This window comes from Rhinopithecus roxellana, chromosome 8 (genome assembly GCF_007565055.1).
Source record: "Rhinopithecus roxellana isolate Shanxi Qingling chromosome 8, ASM756505v1, whole genome shotgun sequence".
Lineage (NCBI taxonomy): Eukaryota > Metazoa > Chordata > Mammalia > Primates > Cercopithecidae > Rhinopithecus > Rhinopithecus roxellana.
The window spans coordinates 26,097,486-26,119,483 of NC_044556.1; the positions used below are offsets into that span (position 1 = coordinate 26,097,486).

The 21,998-nt window shown below is 33.9% G+C and overlaps 1 protein-coding gene across 5 annotated transcripts in view; it reads right to left on the reverse strand.

Annotated features, from left to right (window-relative positions):
• DPYD (dihydropyrimidine dehydrogenase) overlaps nt 1-21,998 on the reverse strand; it is a 902,287-nt gene that overhangs the window by 790,250 nt on the left and 90,039 nt on the right. For 4 of the 5 annotated variants that reach the window (XM_030935823.1, XM_030935822.1, XM_030935821.1 and 1 more), the window contains exon 3: nt 6,561-6,643. The exons of the other annotated variant lie outside the window; for it this stretch is intronic. In XM_030935823.1, the coding sequence (XP_030791683.1) occupies nt 6,561-6,643 (83 nt within the window). The remainder of the gene's footprint in view (nt 1-6,560; nt 6,644-21,998) is intronic. 5 annotated transcript variants of the gene reach the window in all.

Below are 21,998 nucleotides of genomic sequence, written 5' to 3' on the forward strand. Positions count from 1 at the left end.
CTGCAACAATGCACTCCAGCCTGGACAACAAGACTGAAACTCCATCTCAAAACAAACAAAAAAGAAAAACTACAACACAATGTTAAAAGTGGCCCCATCTTTCCTCTTGTTGTTCAGGATTTACCACAGGGGCTAAAACAGGTACGAAAAATGATAGTATAGAAATCAAGTCACCTTGGCATGATTACAGAGTTGAATCAGCCAAGATAAACAAAAAATATGATGAAAAGAAGTTGAGAATTTTAACTCTAAATTCATTATCATAATATAAACCAGAGATTTGATCTAGAGATGACGCAATTTTTTTCCTGACCTTAAAATGTCTTTTCTTTGATTATCATTTTCAGAAATCCTGTATAAGATTTCCACACCCACGGCACTACAATGGACTATGTAGAAGTTGGAGAAGATATACTGCTTCTAGTGTTCTATATGCTAAGACTGCAGTGAACTTCTCCATTGAATTCCATTATTTATGTATTACACATGTAATTCTTGTAAGCACATACATCATTAAAAGGAAATAATGTATACAAACATTATATTTCATACCTTATTTTTATTATTTTTCATAAATTACAAAGCATTCTCTCTTATATATCCTAGTTCCTCATATAAATCCTAAGAGATTTTAAATCCTATTTTACAAAAAAGTAAGAGTAAAATAATTAATTTACCTAAAATTACAGTTGGAGTCTCAAATTTGATTCTTACTATTGATTCTAGTATTAATTTCATAGTTTTAGTTTTCTCCATTTTTCCTTCTCTATTTTTGTAATTATTCATAATATATTCCCATTACAGAAAATATAGAATGGAAAAGCATAAGCCTCAAAAAATTATCTGTACGCCAACCAGCCAGATGTAACAGCCACATTTCATTCCTATTTTTTTCTCTGAATTTTTTATATTCAGTTGAGATAATATTCCACAAGCAATTTTGTTTCTCTCTCCATATATATACACACACAGATTTATTTTAAATATATGTAAATCTGTGTATATATCTGTAAATATAAATATATATCTGTATATATACACAGTTTATATAATTTATAAATTTATAAATATTTTAATATTATAAAGATGAATATATAAATAAAAAATATACATTTATATGTAATATATAAATTTGTATATATTTATGTTATATATGTATATAATTTCATTGTCTATTGCCTCAATGGTAGACAACTAGTTTCTATTAAATTTGTTCATGGTTATATTTGATAATATGAGTATCACATTCATATTATCCATAATTTCTATGGCTTCTGTATACTATATTCCTAGAAGGTAAATTAATACAAAAAGGTATGTTTGTTTTAAGGCTCTTAGTACTTAGTGACACAATCCTTTCCTTAAACGCAGCAGTACTTTTCAGTCCTCTGAGAATGTGAGAATGGCTGTCTCACCATTCCATCTCTAGCCATCTGTGAGAATGGCTGTCTCACTATTCCATCTCTAGCACTCAAAAACTTCCTTCCCACCAAACTGCATTAGCAGCAATAAGCAAGAGATCGGTGTATTTTTTATGAAATTTACACTTTTTGTTTGCCATTAGAGTTGAATATTTTCAAGGGTTTCTTAATCATACTTTGCCAATTATCTATTGAGCTCCCAATTTTTAAAATCTGTCACACATATGGCAATACAGTACACTGACGTCTTTTAATTTTGTGATTTTTCCCCATTTGCATAAGCTTTATAAGTTTGTTTTTAATTGGCACATAATAGTTGCACATATTTATTGGATACAGTGTGATGTTTCAATACATATTAGATTGCATAATGATCAAATCAAGGTAATTAGCATATCTATCACCTCAAACACTTATCTTTTTTTTTTTTTTTTTTTTTTTTTTGAGACGGAGTCTCGCTCTGTCACCCAGGCTGGAGTGTAGTGGCGCAATCTTGGCTCACTGCAAGCTCCACCTCCCCAATACGTGCCATTCTCCTGCCTCAGCCTCCCCGAATAGCTAGGACTATAGACGCCCGCCACCATACCCGGCTAATTTTTTGTATATTTAGTAGAGACGGAGTTTCACCGTGTTAGCCAGGATAGTCTCCATCTCCTGTGACAACACTCCAAATTCTCTCTCGTTATTTTAAAGTATACAATATATTACTGTTGACTACAGTCACCCTACTGTGCTACAGAACACCAACTTCTCATTTCCACTCCACACTACTCTCCCAAGCCTCTGGTAACCATTATTCTACCCTCTACTTCTATGAGACGACCATCTTTAAATTCCACATATGAGTGAGATCATGCAGTGCTTGCCTGTCTGTGATTAGCTTATATTCACTTAACATAACGTTTTCTAGGTTGGTCCATGCTGTTGCAAATGACAGAAGCTGTTTTTTTTTTTTTTTTTTTTTTTTTAATGGAATCAAAGCTTAGTGATTTCTTAACCTACTTGTTAGTGTATCATCTGTTCCCCCATCTCAATCTCAAAGAGTCACTTCTATATTCCACTGGACTTTGGCTGTTTCATTTATTTCCTTTAGCTCTTTAAAAATGCATGAAATTTCCTTTGGGCCATGTGAACTGAGACTATAAAGTGTTTTTTTCTCTGTTTTTTTTTTTTTTTTTTTTTTTTGGTCCAAACACCAAAAACAAACAAACAAAAAAACCAAAAAACCTTTTATACCATTTACTGGGGGATTAAACATGTCCTGAACTACTTGGGGTACTTTATCATATAATAACTTCATCAGACCTTTATAGTATCCATTATCAATTACAGACACTATTTGTTTTAAGTAACACTTAGAGTAACTTAAGAATTTCCACCTTCATTTTGAATATGATCACATTAAAAGATGTCAAATTCTTAGGGAGGTTTTGTTGTTGATTCTGTTGGGCTTTCTATGTATAAATCATGTCTTTAGAAAATAAGAGCTACCTTGTCTCCTCTATTATCAAATCATACATTTTAGTTTTGGCTTTACATCTATTACCAGGTTATGAATCTACCTTTTACTGTTAGTTTTCTAAGAAAGTAAGTGTGTCTATGTGTGATGTGTGTGAACATGGTTTAGCTTCACTCTGGCCTCTCCATTGTGGAGAACTCTGTTAAGTGAGAGGCAGTCAAGAGTCACATTAGCAACACAAAAACATCCCTTTAGGGCACCACAGACCAAACCACAGCCACTAACCACATATAAGTGTTTAAATTTAAATTAATAAAAATTAAGTAAAATTAAATGTTCAGTTCTTCAGTTACACTCATTGCATTTCAGGTACTCAGTGCCCATATGTGGCTGATGGCTCTCCCACTAAATGGAGCAGATGGAGAACATTTCTCTCATCACAGAAAGGTCTTCTGGGCAGCACTGGTCTAGATGTCTCTAAGAGCCACAGAACAATGGCCAGGAATTCCATTCCTCTATCCTTTTCTTTTTAGGCACATTATATTTCAGTGTAGTCTTACTCTGTTAGAAAAGGTTATTCAGAATTTTAAATCCCAAAATATGTTTTTTCTGGCACATATTTTCCTAAGCCCTGTATTTTCTTAGACATCTGGCTGGACTCTCCTTCTTTCTTATCCCAATGCACTATTCTTGGAAATCATATGCCTTCCCTTGGCTACAACAAGCATCAAAATACTAACAAGTCTTAAATGTGCACATCAACTCTCAGTCTTTTCCTTTAGTTTTTGCATTATATTTTCCCTCTGCCTATTGCACATTTACACATGAGTTAACCTTAGCTATCTCGCAGTCACCTGAAAACCCAAATCTTCACTAATCCTCTTTTTTTCTCTCTCCCTACCTCAGTTAATGTATTTATTTAATGTTTTATTTAGTTAGCATATTCCAGAGAAGGTTGTAACCCCTCATCCTTTTTACACATCAGGGCTACAGGCTCAGGGCATCCCTAAGACTGGGATCAGGAGGAAGCATGGGAGGGATCTAAAGTGATTTGTAAACTCAGATACTGACAACAGACCAGATTCAAGACTGCAGAGCAAAGACTGACCAAAAAGACAGACTGGATGAAGTGGCTAAGAATCCTCTCTTTTCTCTTCTAAGCTCATAGAAATAGTAAAACCCTGATAAATAAGGAGGTACCCAAGATGGTGAAAGGCCCCCAACACTGCTGCCACAATAGGAGAATCTTCAGATGTGGGTCCAGTTCTGTTCCAGTTCCTCCTGGCTACACACACCACTGTGGGACAAGAACACCACTGTGGGGACCTGGAGCCACTTAAGGGCTGCTAAAGAGATCAAGCTCATAAGAAAAAGGGATGCTCCCATAGCCAAGCTATGCCAGGTCAATGGACTAATAGAAAAGCTACTATGAAATGTTCTGGACCAGGGAAAAGACTGAAACACTCAGTCTCTGGGTCTTCACCTCAAGCATATTCCAAACACATTTTAAAAAGCACCTGACCCCCCATATACTTAATTGTTGTATGCTATTAATTACTAAATTATTCCACCATGTTTAATGAATCCAGACATTACCAATAATGTGTGTGTGTAAAATATATAACTTATGCAAACAAGTACATTTCATAGCCATAAAATTAAATCCTCATTTAAGTAATCCAGACTACTGCTTTGTCTCATAGTATGGGTGGTTGGGAGGTTATTCCAGTCAGGTAATAATTGTTTTTCTCATCACTTCATCTCCAGTTTTTTTAAAAAAACAGGACATCCTGGTATGTTCTAAAATGGTATGCATTACAAAATTTGGCAGAATTTAATAATCTCTTCATATGAAGTTAATTCTTAGAATTCAATTTGTTTTTTTCTTGAGAACAAATTTCCTACACTGATTACATATCCTTTCCTTGTTCGTTGTATTTTCCTCTTTCACATCATTTTTCATTCACATTGCCTCTTTTTCAGTTCTTTCTGTCTCTCTGGTCTTCAGTTCTTTTATTCAAAGCATAAGAGGTGGCACCCTCTTTGTCTTCCTGTTTGTCTATGTATTTACTTCAAAATAAATAGATATAAAAATATAGAGTATAACTGCAGTTTTCCAAGTAAATATTGACATGCATGTTCACTGTATTTAAACTTATCATAATAAGCATTTACAAAAATATGTTAAATTTATAGCAGTGGTAACTTTAGGATAAACCACTATGTTTGGTGAAAATCAGAAATTTATTCATAATTTCTGCATTAGCCTTTTCCAAAACAAATATTTTACATCTTATTTTTAATTTACTAAAATTTTCAATAACTTAAACTTTCTGAGAATATCTGATCGCATTTTATATAGATACAAATTCTCTATTGTGTACTCAGTTTTATTTTTCCCTCTTTTTTTATTAGTAAAGACATTAACAATAAAATAGGCTCACTTGCTCCAGCTGGTAATTTCTCATACTAGTAATATATTATTCCTCTTTTTGTGACATCATAATCATCTATACAGAAGTACCATGTATCTTTGTGTAGAAGCTACTGTTTCCATTAAATTTAATTACCTCCCCCTGTGGTTTTAAATAGAAGTGGCTTCAAAATGAGGGCAGCTTCTATTAAATTTAATTACTTTCTCCTGCTGCTTGCATGGTAAAAGGAAGGTTACTAAATGAGAGCAGCTTCTAAACTAAAGTATATGGTAACTGTGTGCTGGCAATAACAAAATTGTATCCAAACTACCTTTCTAGGAAGCCTCTTAGGTTTATCCTTTCTCTCATTTTAATCTTTTTAGCCTTAACATCCTTGAAAAATGGGCATTAAGACAGAAGAAGGCATATTTTAAAAATCTATTTTAATTTTATAGGCTAAATAAACATAAATATACTGTTTCTTTACAAAGATATTGGAAATTATGCTACTCAAATATTCAAGCTCAGAACTTTTAAGACTACTATCATTTGTTGTTTTCTCACTCTAAGGATGATGAGTTTTACTTCCCACACATTTTTAATGTCTAGTAAAAAGCCTTTCTGGATTCTGATCAAATAGATTTGAAAAATGCTTCACTAAAAGTTATTTAAAAGGCATCAAATTTGGGACAATGTCATATAAATATTCAGAATTACTGATGTTAAGAAATGAAAAAAGAAACAAGTCAGGGTCACTATAGACCACTGTAGTTGAAAGGAAGTTAATTATATGCTTTGTAATAGTGCAAAAATGTAAATCACTAAAAATACTATAATATAATATAATCCTATAAAATGTTATAGAAGATGAAAATGTCAGTACCTCTCTTTAAATTAAATATTAATTAGGAGGAAATACTACTCAGTTAAAGCACCATTGTACAATTTTTTTTTATATACAGGCAGAATTTAGATGAACAATATTTTCATTCAATCACACAGTTTAGTATAAATATAAAACAAGACACCCCTTAAGCATTTTAAGTAACAAATTAAACATTTACATTTTTTACTGTGCACTGAGGCTTAACATTTATGCAGCTTCAAAACCAAAGTACAGCCTCAAGGGAAGTCTCTCCACTGACAAATTAATACCTTAGAGAACAGAGCTGAATGGTGGCAATGAACTCATTTGTTCCCCAAATAATGAAGAATGACTTTTTCTTTACCACATCTGTGACTGTTGCTATGGTGACCCAGACTTACCTCATTGCTTCTCGGAGAGCTCCTCGCTCACCAAGAGTCGTGTGCTTGATGTCATCAAAATTATTCTCTAGCTTCTCACAATTCTGTAACATATTTAAAAATTGCATTAATTCTCTAAGATCCTGAGAAAAATTATATCTATGCAGTTAATGCAAAAATGTAATTGATTATATTGATCATGGATTCATGAAAAATATGCATACCACTTTAATTGGGTAGGATTCATTAAATTGACAGTTAAATCCAATAGAAACAAAATAAAAACATTTTATGATACAGCTGTCACAGAAGTCTCTTTATCAGTTTTTCAAAGTGGAGTCTCATTATCAATTTTTCAAAGTGGATAAACACAAGAAATGAATTTATAAAAGAAGGGAAAACTTCTTAAGTTTGGAGGAATAAAAATTAGTTCTCTAAAATAATCTTAAGCATAGAAAATCCAATTTAAACTCAAAAGAGAAAACCATTAGAGTAAGTTTTAAATCACCATAAACAGTATACAATACCAAGTTCTAAATAAGTTAGCACTGACTAAGATGAAGGTATAGAGCACAGATATAATAATAAAAGTATCAAAATTTTTGAATCAAAATTTTATAATCAGATGTTTAAATAACAATTTTAGGTGTAATATTTACAACTATATATATATATATATATAGAGAGAGAGAGAGAGAGAGAGAGAGAGAGCGCGAGAGAGAGAGAAACTTGAAACTAAATAAGTCCAATTCTTAAAATTAAGTGAAAATTAGATCAGGTTCTTAGAAGAATTTTAAGATTGAGTAAATATGACATAAGCAGTTTAAATTTCATAAGTGTTTCCACTTTTTGGTATCATACTATAGCAGTACTAGACAGAATTTTCCAAAAGTACTTTTAAAAATTTTTACTACAATTCTCAATATAATTATGTATACTTAAAACTCACTTAACCTGACAGTACTTAAGTTTTGAGGGCATAAATTGTAGAAATTTTATATTTATATATATGATATATTATAATATATAATATATGATATATCATATATTTTATATTTATATATGATATATTATAATATATAATATATGATATATCATATATATAATATATATATATATATTATATATATATGAATCTTTTGGCACCCTAGATTTCTTATGGAATTTACTGTTATTTAGGTAACAAAATAACTGGATTTAGTGTATTAGTTAATTTTACAAAAAGAAAAACTAAATAACAAAATTTTAGTATTAGTATGTTCTTTCTATTCTTGAATAAGTATGCTGAATTCTACAAAATTACAGAAATTATATTAATAATTCCCAATGTATAAGAATTGATTTGAAATATATTGGTATATAAACCACTATTTTTAACCTTGACATTTTTTAAAACTAGGTCAAATTAAGACAAAGATCCTTTTAACAAACACATACAGTTGTATACTGTTATAATTAAAATCTTTGAAATTACCAAAATTAATCTAAAATATTTAAAATTATATATTTTTCAAGAATCCTTTTTGGGTATATACATTAAAAATATCCTCTTTTGTTTCTTGTCTTCTCACATTTTTAGAAGTGTCTTTTCATGAAGAGAATTGCTTAGCTGAGATCAAATTTGTTATTTTTCTAATTTAAGTATAGTGTATTTGTGTCCCATTAAAGAAATTTAAAAACTTTCTCAAAGTTATAAATGTTGTTGCTTGAGACCATTAAGAAAAAATATATACAATTTTTTGCTTGTTTCTTTTTGCCCCCGAACTCCCCCATCAGCTTCCCCCTCTTTGCCAATCCTACAGCAATTTTTTAATTTAATTTTTTAAAATTATACTTTAAGTTGTATGGTACATGTGTACAACATGCAGTTTTGTTACACAGGAATACATGTGCCATGTTGGCTTGCTGCAGACATCAACTTGTCATTTACATTAGGTATTTCTCCTAACGCTATCCCTCTCCCAGCCCCCCACCCCCAGACAGACCCCAGTGTGTGATGTTCCCCACCCTGTGTCCACATGTTCTCATTATTCAGTTCCCACCTATGAGTGAGAACATGTGGTGTTTGGTTTTCTGTTCTTGTGATAGTTTGCTGAGAATGATGGTTTCCAGCTTCATCCATGTCCCTACAAAGGACATGAACTCATCTCTTTTTATGGCTGCATAGTATTCCACGGTGCATATGTGCCACATTTTCTTTATCCAGTCTATCATTAATGGACATTTGGGTTGGTTCCAAGTCTTTGCTATTGTGAATAGTGACACAATAAACATATGTGTGTATCCTACTGCAATTTTTAACTTTACTTGGGCCTCCGCCACTGTAGAGGAACAAATTCATAAAATAATTAAAGAAATAACAAAATTAGTGGACATACATTTTTTAAGATCCATTCCTAGCATAAACAGCAGGGTTGGAAGATTACTTGACTATCTAGTTTTTCTAGCCACAGAGACAGGAGATAAACACATTCTTGGATTAAAATAAGAGCAAGAAGGCTGGACAGAGTGGCTCATGCCTGTAATCCCAGCACTTTGGGAGGCCGAGGTGGGCAGATCACGAGGTCAAGAGACGGAGACCATCCTGGCCAACATGGCAAAACCCCGTCTCTACTAAAAATACAAAAATTAGCTGAGCATGGTGCACGCGCCTGTAGTCCCAGCTACTCAGGAGGCTGCGGCAGAAGAATCCCTTGAACCCAGTAGGTAGAGGTTGCAGTAAGCCAAGGTCGCCCCACTGCACTCCAGCCTGGCGACAGAGTGAGACTCCATCTCAAGAAAAAAAAAAAAAAAGAGAGAGAGAGAGAGAAAGTGTAGAGCCTGTAGTAGCCACACTGAGTAGCCACACTGAGCTCTCAGTGATGCCAGGAACTGAGGACAGCCAAATTTCTGATTCAGCTGAAATATCGTGTTTCAGAGTACCTTCACTATAATGAGAAGAAGCCTCAACCTTAATAATAACTTTATCAGGAAGTGGTTAAAATGGCATATTCTGCCTTGATGTGGAGTGGGAAACCCAAAATGAGTATTAAGCTAACTAACAGAAGAACGAAAGCTCCATGTTTTACACTTTGTGTCTGCATCAAGTTTATTATGCCCAACAGAACAATAAAGGAAATAAGTAAGCACTGCAGCATTTAAACAGTTAACTATTACCTTGAATAAAAATACTTCTGTATACAAAAATTGAAATCAAATCTATTTTTTATGCTTCAAGAACCATATATAGAAGCACTAAGTAACAGACACACGATTTGAATTATATTTCAGACAATATTAGTCTCTTGCCATATAGAGTAAGTATTTCAAGCAACTAACATCTTTATCTGCTCAAACTTCTCCATAAATAAAAGTAAGCATCAAATATCCACTGAGTAAAGGGCAAACAGATTCACTGTCATGTTCACCACCAATAACACTTATCTAACATTAGGGACAACTGTAGTTTGTAAAACTGAGCCAGCGGCCTCCCATCAAAATCTGTTCTCAGCCCAGTTGATGTGAGCATGGATCTGAGAAAAACTGTAAATTATTTATAATCAACAATATTAATGTTATTCATTCTTGGGGATTCTATAGGTTAGTATAGGACTGTCCCAGAATACGATTTCAGTGATAAGTATGACATAAGGGACTTACTTTACAGGATAGGAAAGTTCACAAAAATTCAAAAAAGTTACCTTATCTGTGGTAGTGGCTTGTGATTTCCACCCTTCAAGTGCCTCCTAATTTCCTTTGACCAATATAATCGCATGAGAAACCTACAACCATCACAGCAGAAAAAAGGAAAAGGCAACGGGTAAAAAAAGAAAAGGGGACAGAGAGAATGAACGAATAAACTACTCCTGAGAACAGCAAGCAGAAGAACAAAAATAATCAGTGATTAGTAATAAAACACTGGAACTAAAAGCAGGCCTGCTAGCCTAGACAACATGGAGCAAGAAAGTGGGAATACACAGGAAAAATGGAAGGTCACAAAGGTATTAAATTTAATGCCAACCAGACATGCCATGGCACAGGCATAACAGGCACAGGCTTGCTCTAATTAATTAGTAGAAAACTGAAAATTCAAAAAAAATTGTAGCAGCAACCATGGTACACATTATACCTTTAATTTGCCCAACAGAACAGGTGTGTGTGTGTGTGTGTGTGTGTGTATTAATTATAGTAAACCAGTTAATATTGAGTAGTTACTCTGGGTTACGTACTTTTTCTAGGAAATCTAACCATTTAATCTGCATGACAACCATATGTGTTCCTATTTTACAAATGAGAAAACAACCACAGGGGAGATTAAGATAACTTGCCCAGGGTCATATAGCTAGTAAGGGATAAAGCAGGGATTTGAACCCAAGTAGTCTAGCCTCAGAGCCAGACTCAAACTCCTCACGAGACTGCTTCTAAAGAGTAAACTGCATAAGTGAATATAATAAAGTTCTGAATAGGCTTTCCTCTAGGTGTCGTCAAATTTAAATATTGAGCTGGATGGATAATAGTTTACTAGTAGAGTCAAATGGAGCAGAAGCTCTTGCAGGATTCTGTCTTACATCTGTCTGAAAGTGCTATACTTTATGATGTAGAAAAATACGGAATCCAATATACACATTTAGGCCAAATTAATACTCATAAATATTTTGCATGCAACAGTCTTTATTTGGGTCTGTGACACCACCGTGACAAATATAATGAGCAATTAAATTCCTATGTGTTCAGATTTTGGCAGCAATTAAAGTAGAAACTGGAAACTAAGCATCAAAAAGAACTGGTTTTGGTGGCCTCCTGCCAAATGAATCCCCATGGGTTGAGGGAAGGTCTAGAGTTTCAACTGTGATAGATTTCATAGTATTTTATATCTCATCTGTGTTAAGGATTCTATAAAAGTATAATGAAACAAATAAGTAGAACACGAACAGTCACATGAAAGAAAATAATATACAAGGAAATTTATGAACGCTGATAAATTTAAATAAAATCCACTGAGTTATCTTTGCTCAAATTATACCAAAAAAAAAAATCACAAAATTCAACCAAACATTTACTGATTCTGGAGGTAGAAACAGGTGCAAAAAAAAAAAAAAAAAAAACAGCTAGCAAATTAGATTATTAAATAAAACAAATCACTGATAATTCCAAAGGACTTTATTTCCATGGGACTGCATTTTTTATGTTTTAATTATGATAACTAAAACTAAGTCAGATCTAAAATTTATATACTACCTAAATTAAATAAATTAGGACATCAATTTTAATAAATGAAAAGTCACAAAGAGTTAATGACATAGCTATTGGAGTTTAAGTCTCAGAATTACTAAGTAACAAAGGCTCAAGTTAATGAATTAAATTTCAGTTCAGAAAAAAAAAATCTTGAAAATCTACTACATGTCAGGGATAATACTATGCACAGAGTTATGCAGGTAAGTAAGACAAGACCTCAACTTGCTCACATGTAGTAAGAATACAGAGGAGCGAAAGGAAGTAATTCTCTTGGAACAAGAGATGACTATGAGTTTGTTACTTCCAAATATGTCTTTGAAATGATTTAAAATTTTCCAGATTAAGAGAAAAAAAGGGGGGGGGAAGGGCTAAGGTAATAAAATTGGCTCTAGCCTCAGACCTTACCATCACTGTCTACCAGCTAAGTCCTCAGGCAAGTTAATTAACTCAGTTTCCTCATCGTGAAATATACTTACCTTCTAGAGCTGTCAGCAAGATTAAATGAGGTAATATATGTAAATCCATTAGGATCTGAGCAATGACATTTTCAATAAAGGTGGAAAAAGAGGAAAGAATAAACAGAAGAAGAGTATCCATGAATCCCAACTCAATCCTAATGGATCAGATTTCATATGGTGAAATAGAAAAAAATGTGCATTTTCATATTTACCAGGTGATTTTTATGAATAATAAAGTAAAAGAAAGAGAGTCGTTATGGAATTTTTTAAACCTTTTGGTCATAAGACTCCTATGAGAGCATAATGAAAACCATGACGCTTTCCCTTAAAAAAATACATTTTCACAAAAGTACATATGCACAAGTACCCAATATGCTATGCTATATACAATTTCAGTGGGCCAATACAGCCCCTGAAGCCCATCTATGGCCCAATGTCTATGTGTACCAAATTTTAGTATCAGGGAGGATGATTTCACAATGGACCTAGACAGTTTAGATAGGGAAGTTACAAATATAATCAGTAGTCCAAGAGCCTTGTGAAACAACGGGTCCAAAAATTGGCAAATTTTCTATTGCTGTTTGACAATAAAGCATCTTAAGTTCAAATATTAAATTGCTAATTAAAAAAAGATATAAAAGTCAATCCTGTTGCCAAGCTAGGAATGAAGACCAGTCATTCACTCATTCATTCATTCAATATCTACTTAGAACATAATGGGCGCTAGATAGTATGCTAATCACTGAGACACCAAGGTTTACAACTTTTTTTAACTCCTTATTATCAAAAAAATAGCCAATAGAGTAACTGCTGTAAAGTAAATATGCCTCACATCCATTGCCATGTATTGTGATATATTAGTAATAATTACAAATCTGAGTGGTTGAAAACCCACAGGATACCAAATTTTGAAGGAACTTCAGAGAATTATCACAAAGGAAACCACCACTCTTATGGAGGCAATGATACATTTCATATTTTAACATATGAGGAATATTTAAGTAAAATGGCACACTCCAACATGTACTGCTACAATTCTAAGGCAGTTCAATGTTGGTTAATATAAAGCTTTTCTTTAGGACATAAAGTCAATTGGGAAAAGGTAATACAAGTACATGCATTTCTCATGTAGTTAGAATTTCCTAAGGTCCAGGTTCCTCTAAAAAAAAAAAAAATTGAGTCAATTAGGTGAACTTACTCTTCCTGGAAAATGTTGTATCTTAATTTTTGCACTCAACAAGAAGGCTCAAAATTAGCCCTGCTGAAGTTCTTTACAAGTAAGAAATAATTACTATATTCATATTTTTTTTAATTCTAGATGAACATTCTACTATCACTATATGATTTCCAGGTCCAATCAAGAGATTCATATTTCAATAGATAATTGCTTTTCCCTTTGGTGTGTCTTAACTAGTCTAATCCTTTCAGGGAACATTAAGAGGTAATCATATTTAGCTAATGTCATTTCACTAATTGTGGGCAGCTTACAATCAGGCCCTGTCTAGGAGAATCTTACATGAGTCACAGTGAAATACAATATAATGCAATAGGAGAGGTAGGAGCTATGCAGAGAGAAAATTTGTTTTTGAGTTTCATCTCTGCAACTGAACAGCTTATGTTCTTAGGAAAATGCTTAACCTCTCATTCTGCAAATAGTCCTTCATAAAATGAAGGTTTCAATGAAGATGATGAAAGTAATATTACCCACTAAAAGTGTTATCATAAAGGTTAAAGTAAATAAAAACATGTATGTGAAAACATACACATGGTTCAAATATTATTCCATATTTTTTAAAAGATAGAATGAATCTCATTTCTGCCTTCATACTGTGAAAGCATGTTAATTTTATTTGAAATATTTTAAGATTTCATCTCTCATACACAGTAAGAATTAAGTAATATTTTAGTACTTCTTTGAGATAAACTAAAATAAAAAGTTTAGCTACAGTATCCTACCTGCTAATAATTCATTCCTATATCTATGAGGGGTCAAGAAAATTCAGGATAAAGTATTGGCTTTTTAATCATAATTTCATATTTAAAATTACAATGCATTTGATTGCATAATGTATGGTTATATTTTGACTGAGTCTCATATGGTTTACATGATAATCAAACGAAACACAGTGTCATTATTTCAACATACATTGTGGAGTTCTATGTCCCAGGTACTGCCAACCACAAACTATTATACAAATATTGATATTTACTATTTTGGAAGCCATTATAATTTACTCATTCACTTAATCTTGACAAGAGGAAAGCCTTTCCAAGAGCAATTTAAAAATGAAAATCTACTATTTCAACCAAGGAAGCCTGTTCACCTTCAAGCTCTGAACAATCTGACCAATCTCCACTAAATTAATTAGCACCACAGGGAAACCCCAGCTACACGATTGCTCTCTAGGATATTATCCCTATCAGGATAAAAAGTATTATGTAATCTAGATGCTTTAAACCTAAAACAATCCCTTGTCCTTGATGGAGTTTTCGCTGAAGCATCTGGCAATCCCTGCTAGACTAAGTAGTGTCTAAGCAAACGAGGAAAACTTTGGTATCAGGGATAAGGTTGGGGTGGCAAAGTCAAATAAATCCACTGTTACTACTTGAGCATCAGTGGTGTTCCTCTATGTCTCAATTTTGGATGGTTAAGTTTTTCATCTATGTTTATAGGACTATCACTCACTTAAGAATATTAAACAAATGTCTCATTTACTCGATCCAATGAGTTTGTTCATGCATTTATTAATAACACAGAAAACATGTTATTCTTAGTATTTGGAAATCAATTTTTAATATATGCTTAATTTAGTTAAAATATACAAAAGTCTATTTAGATGGTATGGCTGTGTAATGCAATGCGTGACGTACTGTAACAACACCACACAGTGTGTTTAAGATGTAAAGTTAGACACCAGGTAAACTCCCAGATGTAAACAGTCTTTTTCTCTAGGACATGCTTAGAAGGATCACTTATTTCAAAAATCTGTTGTTTAAAAAACAATCAACATTTGAATATGTATTACCTTAAGCTACCTCAATTCTCTGTTTGGAAAAAACCTTGAGATCATAATGGAGTGGGTCAGTTCAAACAGAAACAAGGAATTTACTGGATTAGGACTCTAAAAATTAACCATCTTTTATGTATCATGAATTTTAAATGTACATCACAAAGAAAAATATGCAAGCCAATTTAACATAAGTCTCAATAAATAGTGCCTAAATTGATGAACTGATTTTTGTTTACAAAGAAAAAATATGCCTAAGATTTCCATATACTGTACACAGTTATGGAATGGTTGGTACTAGATAGATATCAAATAAAAAACCTAAAATAGTATTTCTGATCATTTATCTTTAAAAGCACATATGTGTATTTTAATACATGAGGAAAGATTAATAGAACCATTTAAGTTTTTGTATTAAGTTAAAATTCAGAGAAGCAATCATTTTTAAGTCACAAAAGATAAAGCCTTCTAATATCCTTCTGGTTTTGGAGGAATAAAGGCTTTTACTTGACAGTTACTTACATAAATTTGTATCAAAAAGAGAATTTGGCAGAGACTTCTAAATTCATAACAATTGTCTATTAGTCTGTTTTTAATAATTTTTCTTTGGCATGTAATCCTCTTTAATTAGATTCCACTCTCTGTTGTTTCAAGACTCCATAAACGGGTGTCTTATGTACCAGCTGCTAAAGCAGGAGTTACTGTCTAAATGATATTCACAATGAGTATTTAGAAGGTTTACAATTATACCCTTGCTAATAAATTGTGCTATTTTCCCCAACAATTTTAAGTGCTAATCTTCAGAAGGCATTTTAAAATTAGCTAAAATTCTGTCAAGAGATTTACAAAAATTGTTAGCATGAAGATAATTATGTCACAGTCCTTGGACTCCATCTCTGATTGTGTGCATAAATCAGAAAATGTCAGCTGTGTTTTCCCTTAATAATTATCCTTGCAGCAATATATTATAGTCTAAACTCCTATTATAATTTTTGTTTCTGGTTTCTAAAACACCAGACAGTTATTTCAAAAGTTTGCAACTGAATAAATAATTCATATTTCCCAGAATAATAAGTGATTATCAGTTCTAAAATTGTAAGTATTAGCAATAAATAGATCAATACAGAAAAGATAAACTCTGTTTCCATAAACTCTCCATCCTAAAAAACCAAATGCTTGAATGTGATAATGATTTTTTTTAAATATTAATTAGGTAAAAATCTAACATAGCAGATAGTAAGCAAATAGAAGCAGGGATCTGAATAGAATTCTAAGGCACCCACTTTTTTTTATTTCAACAGTGCAGATACTTGAAATACAGGTGTCTGAAATACATAACAAGTTTCTTATCATCTGTTACTATCCAATTTTATATATTTCTTATTAAATATATAAAATTTTGACCCTCATTTTAGAAGATACAAAATAAAAAAGAATTTTCTCACTTTCATCCAAATATCAAAAATTGTAAGTATGTTTTGATTTCTCTGGTTAAACAGATTAGACCAGAAAGAAAATTTTTATATAAGCTCAGTAATCATATTCAAAACAAGTCCCAGGCAGTAGTCTTTATAATAAATTAAGCATTTTGTTTAGTATGTTTCTAATACTATCAAGCATTTCAGAATTCGCAAAGATAAAAAAATCCAGTTCTCTAAATACTTTAATGCTGTAACATATCAAACTCAGGTTTATTATATAAACCATATAAATCCAGATATAACAGTAATTGTATGTGGCTCAGAGTTGTGGGTATTCAAAGACAAATGAAAAACACAAGATATTTTCCTAGAACATTAGGTTCACGAAAACTGTTTTGGAAAAAGGTTTTAAAATTCTGCTCATCAACTATAATCAACAGAGTCAGACTTTTCAAGTTACTCAGTATTGTGTTATTTCCAATTGTGTGATTCCTTGGAGTAGAAACAGTTATGTAACTCGAAAATAAGAGAACTTGAGTATTACTACTAAAGTTAACATTATAAACTTTTCAATCACATCAAATGAACAGGACCAATGCTAGAACAACAGGGACTACAGGAACCAGAATCAGTGATTTCTGCAGATCCTCATGAATCAATTTTCTGAAAAATAAGTTTATAGCCTTGAATCAGACTTCTTTTTTTTTTTTTTTTTTTTTTTTTTTTTTTTTTTTTTTTTTTTTTTATTATACTTTAAGTTCTAGGGTACATGTGCATAACGTGCAGGTTTGTTACATATGTATACTTATGCCATGTTGGTGTGCTGCACCCATCAACTCGTCAGCACCCATCAATTCATCATTTATATCATGTATAACTCCCCAATGCAATCCCTCCCTCCTCCCCCCTCCCCCCTCCCCATGATAGACCCCAGTGTGTGATGTTCCCCTTCCCGAGTCCAAGTGATCTCATTGTTCAGTTCCCACCTATGAGTGAGAACATGCGGTGTTTGGTTTTCTGTTCTTGTGATAGTTTGCTAAGAATGATGGTTTCCAGCTGCATCCATGTCCCTACAAAGGACGCAAACTCATCCTTTTTTATGGCTGCATAGTATTCCATGGTGTATATGTGCCACATTTTCTTAATCCAGTCTGTCACAGATGGACATTTGGGTTGATTCCAAGTCTTTGCTATTGTGAATAGTGCCGCAATAAACATACGTGTACATGTGTCTTTGTAGTAGACTAATTTATAATCCTTTGGGTATATACCCAGTAGTGGGATGGCTGGGTCATATGGTACATCTAGTTCTAGATCCTTGAGGAATTGCCATACTGTTTTCCATAATGGTTGAACTAGTTTACAATCCCACCAACAGTGTAAAAGTGTTCCTATTTCTCCACATCCTCTCCAACACCTGTTGTTTCCTGACTTCTTAATGATTGCCATTCTAACTGGTGTGAGATGGTATCTCATTGTGGTTTTGATTTGCATTTCTCTGATGGCCAGTGATGATGAGCATTTTTTCATGTGTCTGTTGGCTGTATGAATATCTTCTTTTGAGAAATGTCTGTTCATATCCTTTCCCCACTTTTTGATGGGGTTGTTTGTTTTTTTCTCGTATATTTGTTTGAGTTCTTTGTAGATTCTGGATATTAGCCCTTTGTCAGATGAGTAGGTTGCAAAAATTTTCTCCCATTCTGTAGGTTGCCTGTTCACTCTGATGGTAGTTTCTTTTGCTGTGCAAAAGCTCTTTAGTTTAATGAGATCCCATTTGTCAATTTTGGCTTTTGCTGCCGTTGCTTTTGGTGTTTTAGACATGAAGTCCTTGCCCATGCCTATGTCCTGAATGGTACTACCTAGATTTTCTTCTAGGGTTTTTATGGTATTAGGTCTAACATTTAAGTCTCTAATCCATCTTGAATTAATCTTCGTATAAGGGGTAAGGAAAGGATCCAGTTTCAGCTTTCTACTTATGGCTAGCCAATTTTCCCAGCACCATTTATTAAATAGGGAATCCTTTCCCCATTTCTTGTTTCTCTCAGGTTTGTCAAAGATCAGATGGCTGTAGATGTGCGGTATTATTTCTGAGGACTCTGTTCTGTTCCATTGGTCTATATCTCTGTTTTGGTACCAGTACCATGCTGTTTTGGTTACTGTAGCCTTGTAGTATAGTTTGGAGTCAGGTAGCGTGACGCCTCCAGCTTTGTCCTTTTGACTTAGGATTGTCTTGGCAATGCGGGCTCTTTTTTGGTTCCATATGAACTTTAAAGCAGTGTTTTCCAATTCTGTGAAGAAAGTCATTGGTAGCTTGATGGGGATGGCATTGAATCTATAAATAACCTTGGGGAGTATGGCCATTTTCACGATATTGATTCTTCCTATCCATGAGCATGGTATGTTCTTCCATTTGTTTGTGTCCTCTTTGATTTCACTGAGCAGTGGTTTGTAGTTCTCCTTGAAGAGGTCCTTTACATCCCTTGTAAGCTGGATTCCTAGGTATTTTATTCTCTTTGAAGCAATTGTGAATGGAAGTTCATTCCTGATTTGGCTCTCTGCTTGTCTGTTGCTGGTGTATAAGAATGCTTGTGATTTTTGCACATTAATTTTGTATCCTGAGACTTTGCTGAAGTTGCTTATCAGCTTAAGGAGATTTTGGGCTGAGACGATGGGGTTTTCTAAATATACAATCATGTCATCTGCAAACAGGGACAATTTGACTTCTTCTTTTCCTAACTGGATACCCTTGATTTCTTTCTCTTGCCTGATTGCCCTAGCCAGAACTTCCAACACTATGTTGAATAGGAGTGGTGAGAGAGGGCATCCCTGTCTTGTGCCAGTTTTCAAAGGGAATTTTTCCAGTTTTTGCCCATTCAGTATGATATTAGCTGTGGGTTTGTCATAAATAGCTCTTATTATTTTGAGGTACGTTCCATCAATACCGAATTTATTGAGCGTTTTTAGCATGAAGGGCTGTTGAATTTTGTCAAAAGCCTTTTCTGCATCTATTGAGACAATCATGTGGTTCTTGTCTTTGGTTCTGTTTATATGCTGGATTACGTTTATTGATTTGCGAATGTTGAACCAGCCTTGCATCCCAGGGATGAAGCCCACTTGATCATGGTGGATAAGCTTTTTGATGTGCTGCTGAATCCGGTTTGCCAGTATTTTATTGAGGATTTTTGCATCAATGTTCATCAGGGATATTGGTCTAAAATTCTCTTTTTTTGTTGTGTCTCTGCCAGGCTTTGGTATCAGGATGATGTTGGCCTCATAAAATGAGTTAGGGAGGATTCCCTCTTTTTCTATTGATTGGAATAGTTTCAGAAGGAATGGTACCAGCTCCTCCTTGTACCTCTGGTAGAATTCAGCTGTGAATCCATCTGGTCCTGGACTTTTTTTGGTGGGTAGGCTATTAATTGTTGCCTCAATTTCAGAGCCTGCTATTGGTCTATTCAGGGATTCAACTTCTTCCTGGTTTAGCCTTGGGAGAGTGTAAGTGTCCAGGAAATTATCCATTTCTTCTAGATTTTCTAGTTGATTTGCGTAGAGGCGTTTATAGTATTCTCTGATGGTAGTTTGTATTTCTGTGGGGTCAGTGGTGATATCCCCTTTATCATTTTTTATTGCATCTATTTGATTCCTCTCTCTTTTTTTCTTTATTAGCCTTGCTAGCGGTCTGTCAATTTTGTTGATCTTTTCAAAAAACCAACTCCTGGATTCATTGATTTTTTGGAGGGTTTTTTGTGTCTCTATCTCCTTCAGTTCTGCTCTGATCTTAGTTATTTCTTGCCTTCTGCTAGCTTTTGAATGTGATTGCTCTTGCCTCTCTAGTTCTTTTAATTGTGATGTTAGAGTGTCAATTTTAGATCTTTCCTGCTTTCTCTTGTGGGCATTTAGTGCTATAAATTTCCCTCTACACACTGCTTTAAATGTGTCCCAGAGATTCTGGTATGTTGTATCTTTGTTCTCATTGGTTTCAAAGAACATCTTTATTTCCGCTTTCATTTCGTTATGTACCCAGTAGTCATTCAGGAGCAGGTTGTTCAGTTTCCATGTAGTTGAGCGGTTTTGATTGAGTTTCTTAGTCCTGAGTTCTAGTTTGATTGCACTGTGGTCTGAGAGACAGTTTGTTATAATTTCTGTTCTTTTACATTTGCTGAGGAGTACTTTACTTCCAATTATGTGGTCAATTTTGGAATAAGTGCGATGTGGTGCTGAGAAGAATGTATATTCTGTTGATTTGGGGTGGAGAGTTCTATAGATGTCTATTAGGTCCGCTTGGTGCAGAGATGAGTTCAATTCCTGGATATCCTTGTTAACTTTCTGTCTCGTTGATCTGTCTAATGTTGACAGCGGAGTGTTGAAGTCCCCCATTATTATTGTATGGGAGTCTAAGTCTCTTTGTAAGTCTCTAAGGACTTGCTTTATGAATCTGGGTGCTCCTGTATTGGGTGCATATATATTTAGGAGAGTTAGCTCTTCCTGTTGAATTGATCCCTTTACCATTATGTAATGGCCTTCTTTGTCTCTTTTGATCTTTGATGGTTTAAAGTCTGTTTTATCAGAGACTAGGATTGCAACCCCTGCTTTTTTTTGTTCTCCATTTGCTTGGTAATCTTCCCACCCTTTTTTGAGCCTATTTATGTCTCTGCCTGAGATGGTCTAATCAGCAGAGGAGTTTGACTCTTTCCAGTTTCCAGTCTGGTCTTTAATTGGGATTTAGTCAAACATTAAGTTAATATGTATGTGGAACTTGATCTTGCATTATGATATTAACTAATTTGCTTTTTGTTCACCACCAGGCCTGCTAAAGAACACAAGGAACCCTAAACAGAAAGGAACAACCGTACCAGCCATCGCAAAAAACTGCAAAATGTAAAGCCACGAGGCTGAGAAACTGAATCAGACTTCTTTTACACCTTGGTTAAACCAACCGGCAAACAAAACTTTCTCCTACAAAATATATCCACTTCTTTCCAAAACCACTTCCTTTAAAAAATGTTTTAGTAACAAACACACTATTAACCTGCCTTCCTTTCACAGTATACTCCCCAATACATAAAGCATGTTGAAAATTATGCATATTGTAAATGGTTTAAATTTTAACTTCAAATCTTTTTTTTTTTTGAGACAGAGTCTCGCTCTGTCGCCCAGGCTGGAGTGCAGTGGCTGGATCTCAGCTCACTGTAAGCTCCGCCTCCCGGGTTTAAGCCATTCTCCTGCCTCAGCCTCCCGAGTAGCTGGGACTACAGGCGCCCGCCACCTCGCCCAGCTAGTTTTTTGTATTTTTTTAGTAGAGATGGGGTTTCACCGTGTTAGCCAGGATGGTCTTGATCTCCTGACCTTGTGATCCAC